The sequence below is a fragment of the Nanorana parkeri genome, unplaced genomic scaffold (genome assembly GCF_000935625.1).
Source record: "Nanorana parkeri isolate BGI_ZX_2015 unplaced genomic scaffold, ASM93562v1 scaffold622, whole genome shotgun sequence".
NCBI classification, from domain to species: Eukaryota; Metazoa; Chordata; class Amphibia; order Anura; family Dicroglossidae; genus Nanorana; species Nanorana parkeri.
Genome location: NW_017306890.1, coordinates 936,544 through 941,824, shown reverse-complemented (window position 1 = coordinate 941,824; position 5,281 = coordinate 936,544). Strand labels below are relative to the sequence as shown.

The following is a 5,281-nucleotide window of genomic DNA, read 5'->3' as shown; positions in this document are numbered from 1 at the left end:
TCAGCTGGTCCATCCCCCGACACATCACCAATGAATATTCTGCTGCATGGGGTCTTGGAGGCGGTAGCAGGTGTGCTCCTGGTACATCTGTGCCCCCTGTAATTAAATTTATTACCGCTGCTTAATTCCGTGTCTCAGTTGTTGTAATATTGGCAGGAGCACAACTGTGGGGGATTGTAAAATTAAAATTTTCAGCTGCATCAATCTTCCATGAACAACCCAAGGAAAATAAAGGCTGACTTGGAGCTCACACAAGCTGAGGAATCCCCCCACCCTTGCCATTGTACAGTGCTGGGGGATAGGATGGTCAACCACTACGAGTCCTCAGCTTGTGGTCAACTGAGCTCACACAAGTTGAGGACCCCCCCCCCACACCCTTCTCATTGAACAGTGTAAGGGGATAGGATGGTCAACCACCAAGAGTCCTCAGCTTGTGGTCAACTGAGCTCACACAAGTTGAGGACCCCCCCCCCACACCCTTCTCATTGAACAGTGTAAGGGGATAGGATGGTCAACCACCAAGAGTCCTCAGCTTGTGGTCAACTGAGCTCACACAAGTTGAGGACCCCCCCCCCACACCCTTCTCATTGAACAGTGTAAGGGGATAGGATGGTCAACCACCAAGAGTCCTCAGCTTGTGGTCAACTGAGCTCACACAAGTTGAGGACCCCCCCCCCACACCCTTCTCATTGAACAGTGTAAGGGGATAGGATGGTCAACCACCAAGAGTCCTCAGCTTGTGGTCAACTGAGCTCACACAAGTTGAGGACCCCCCCCCCACACCCTTCTCATTGAACAGTGTAAGGGGATAGGATGGTCAACCACCAAGAGTCCTCAGCTTGTGGTCAACTGAGCTCACACAAGTTGAGGACTACCCTACCCTTCCCATTGGACAGTGCTGGGTGGAATAATGATCAACCACCAAGAGTCCCCACTTCAATTGTCAGCAGCCATCGCTCTTGCAGTAACCCTCTCGGGCAGCCATCTTTTCTTAGGCCATGCTGTTCTATTGCAGCTGTTCGGAGCCTCAGTACTCCTTGCCATCATCTACTGTCATTTAAAGAACATTGCAAGATGGACGGTGACACCCAAAGCTTCAAGGTGCCAGGCTCCATTTATAAGAGAAATATCACTGTTAGTGACCTCATAGGATACAAATATTGGGGATGCCATTGCCAAATTATTTTTGGAAATTCATCACTGGCAGCACCCATTATAAATAAATCGACAGGTTTGCTTTAAGGAAATACATGATAATATCTATTTGCATAAGCTGCTGAGATAAACTAACCCAGAAGGAAGATACCACCATCAAACACCCCCCGACCCACCTACACCCGCCTTGCCTTGGGAATACCCCATGGCGCAACGTAAAAAAACTGAAGGTCATTTAAAGGACATTTGCAGATTCAGTTAAATATTTCTGAGATCTCGTCACCATCTGCCAACAGCGAAAATATTTTATCCTCCGCGTTCAAACATCGTCCCATTAGTGTATTCACCGCCAACAACCGACGCAGCATTCAGAGGTGGCAATCTGCAACCTACAGACCAAACATGTCTGGAATGAAACGCGTCTCAGTCAGAACAGAACTGGTGCAGAGCCAAGCCTGGCAAGCAAGCATCTGTGTCAATTTGGGATGATGGTTTGTTCTCACTCGCAATTTACAATCCCAGCCATAGACTACACCGTTGTCCATGGAGATGACAAAGATACGAGAATTCATTGTGATAATTGTGTAGATTGCAGTAGAAGATATGATGGAACAACAAAACCTCACAAGTCTGTAGTGTGACTCTCAGTTCCATCATCAATATAAAAATCTATCGCTCCAGAAACTGTCCCATTAATATTATTCAGAGAAGAGAAAATGATCAGATTGGCCCGTGTGTGTTCCATGAGCCCCATCAAAGCTGCCAGATACTGGACTTCTTATATATCACCCAGAAAATAATACTAACATGACTGAAAGGGGGATAAAGGGAAAACAAAAACAGCGCCTAATGTTATAAACGCCGTACTAATAATACTTAAAAATAATAATCTTCAGGGATTGGGAAAGAAAGAAAGAAAGAAAGAAAGAAAGAAAGAAAGAAAGAAAGAAAGAAAGAAAGAAAGAAAGAAAGAAAGAGAGGAAGGAAGGAAAGAATGAAGGAAAGAGATGGAGGAAAGAGATGGAGGGAAGGAAGGAATAAAAAAAGAGGGAAGGAAGGAAAGAAGGGAGGGAGGGAAGGATGGATGGAAGGAGGAAGGAAGAAAAAAAGGAAACGAAGAAAGGAAAGAGAGGGACGGAAGGAGGAAGAAAGAAAGAAAGAAAGAAAGAAAGAAAGAAGGGAGGAAGAAAAAAGAGGGAAGGGAGGAAGGAAGCAGAGAAGGGAGGGAGGTGAAAGAAAGAAAGAAAGAAAGAAAGAAAGAAAGAAAGAAAGAAAGAAAGAAAGAAAGAAAGAAAGAAAGAAAGAAGTCTTACATTATAAATAGCGCTGACCCAATTATTTAGTCGCTGATTGGTAACACAGAATGACACTAGAAGTTCCGTCATCGATGAGCAGAACTGAGATTCGGTTTGATTGAATTTTGGGAGAAGAGGTCACAGTGAGTCACCAATTAGGGACAGATATCACCAGGACATCGGCTGGTACCGTCACGGTGATTCACTCAGCACCACTCTCTGTGTTCTCCCCCCGCTCTCTCTCTTTTTTTATTACAGCATTCATGAATTATTTATAACATGCAAATCCAACTACAACCACATATTAGTTAACCCCCTGAGCGCCGGGAGCCATGGCAGACATATCAGATCAATCTGTGATATATTCGGGGGGGCTTTGTTCCATAATTAAACACGGGAGTGATATATCGCTTTGCCTTGATCCGTTTATTTGCAGAGATCCGTTCTATATTATCTGTGTCTCTGATTGACACTTCCTGATGTACAAAGTGTCATCCCTTACAAATCCCTTCCTTTCCCTGATTCCCGGCAATAGGAAGTCGATGTTATTACAGAGGGATCAGGGGGCAGGAGGCATCCTCAATCCTCAGAAGATCTAATTAACAGGTGGAATCACACCCCTGGTACTTGAAATATTGCCAAACGCCATAGAAACCAAAGGTCGGCTCTGCACCATCTGTGGCATTTTCCGTATTCTGAGCTCATTATAACGGGAGATGTTTTATATTTAAAAGGAAAAAAAAAAAATTAAATAATGTAATTAAAGAAATTATGGATGAAATAGAAACATTTAAAAAATACAAAGAAAAATGATACAATAAACAACGAGGTCTTAAGACATTTTTAAGAATGGTTTTGTGGTTCCTGTCATCATTAATAGCCAGAACTGAACAATATGAACATAGTAAATGTTATCAATATAATTGGTAGAAATTAAGAAACATAGCCAAGAATGAATGAATTATTGATGATGGCCGTCTGAATGACTTGTACCTGTTAGCAGCTAATCTTGAAGCGATATATCCTCCTGGGATTTGCGTTACTATGTAACCCCAAAAGAACGAGCCGTGAATCATTCCAACAGTCTCAGGATCCCAATTAAATTTAGCTTTCTGAGCAATGGAACAAAAATAGAATTAATGAAATATTTTTTTTTCAAAAGCCTGTAGAAAATTACTAAAATACAAAAAAAAACAATACATATTAATGCATGTTACCAACTATATATAGAAATATCAAATAATTAAAACAATTGTAACGCAATGTATTTTAAGTTTGTAATAGATGACTGATATAGCAGTATTCAATGCTGGTGTTATTGATAAAAAAAATTGTGCTTAATTAACTTGGAATATTTTTTTTTTTAAAGTGTATTAGCACATAAGCATTTTGATTTAATTTTTAGAAAACCAATTTGACAGCAAAGGGTTACAGGTGGGTTACAGGTGGTGAAGAATATATTCATGGGGGTAAAACTGTCAGAGGGAGGAGAAAAAAAAATGGGGGGAGGGAAAAGTTTAAGACTTGCTCACCTCTTTGATAATTTTTCCTCCTTGATGAATGGTGCTGTTATTTACCATATCCACTATGGCCACGCCCAGATTACAGCGAATCCCAAAAGAGATGCAAAACCCCAGCCCACTCATGATGGCTATAATATACCTCCGTGGTAGCCCAAAACAGGTGCAGTCACATACAGGTGGCTTTTTTAGGTGCACTTCCTTTGGTTTGCCATCCTCTGTCAGCTCAATGGTCTCGTTGGTTTTAGGCTTTCTTTCTAAAACCCTGAAAAATAAAATCACATTTTTATACTAGAATTTACATCAATTTTTTCTTTTCTTCAATCACATAATTTTGCTATGCAGTATAGTAAGCTACATTTTGCTATATTTTTTAAATCTCACAACATAACAGCACATTAGATTTAAAAACATGTTACACATTTATGGGAAACAAAATGCAATTTTCTGGTAAAATAGCAAATTCTACAATTTGCTAAATTTTCTCCCAGATGTAAAGAACTAGTAGAAAAAAAATCCCTTGATTATTAAGTATTAATGAGAAATAAATGAATATTTCATAAGAAACTATTTGGAAGATGCACTTTAATATTCCAGGGAGTGAAATCGTCAAGCTTTGACGTTTTTAAATATGAAATATGTGTATTTTATCCACATTCATTGTCATAAATCCAAGTAAATGCCATTGATATTTAGCTGTACAGATATGTAACTCTATTTCTCATTTAATAGGATTATTTTGTTTTTTTTAAAAAATTGCAAAGCATTTCAGAATAATGCTAAATTTGAACAACAGTTTAAAAAGGATACAAAAAAAATCAATCAAACTAAAATCATAAAAATATATTATTTTCATAAAATACATAACAAAATGAAAAATTACAAAAAAATAACAAAGGGTTACAAAAATGTTTAATGATTAAAGAATACTTTAAGCTGTCTATATTTTCGTGATGGAATGTATCCATTGCTAAACAATCAACTGGTTCCGCAGGTTACCCAAGTGGTTAAATTATGTCATCATAAAGAAGATGAAATCAAAGGTTTTTTGTTTTATATAAAGATATACCATAAAGGATCACCACAAATGTGAAGGTTTTGGAAGGATTTTGAAGAAATTAGAATTTTGAAATATATATATTTCAATATTTAAATGGGATAAAATTAGACATCAAGGCAATGAAATGTTTTAAGCAATGAAGATTTGGAAACATATTCTTGAAAGGTATATTATCATAAATAATAAATATATATTGTTATATATGATATGTATGTTTATAAACATTCTGCAAACCTGTTGTGGTTATCCCA

General features: G+C 38.4%; 1 protein-coding gene across 1 annotated transcript in view; it reads right to left on the bottom strand.

The window, feature by feature from the left end:
* SLC17A6 (solute carrier family 17 member 6) overlaps positions 1–5,281 on the bottom strand; it is a 28,761-nt gene that overhangs the window by 21,879 nt on the left and 1,601 nt on the right. The window contains exons 2-3 of the mRNA XM_018563017.1: positions 3,983–4,235; positions 3,444–3,562 (exon numbers count right to left, since the gene is read on the bottom strand). Coding sequence (XP_018418519.1) covers positions 3,444–3,562; positions 3,983–4,235 — 372 coding nt within the window. The remainder of the gene's footprint in view (positions 1–3,443; positions 3,563–3,982; positions 4,236–5,281) is intronic.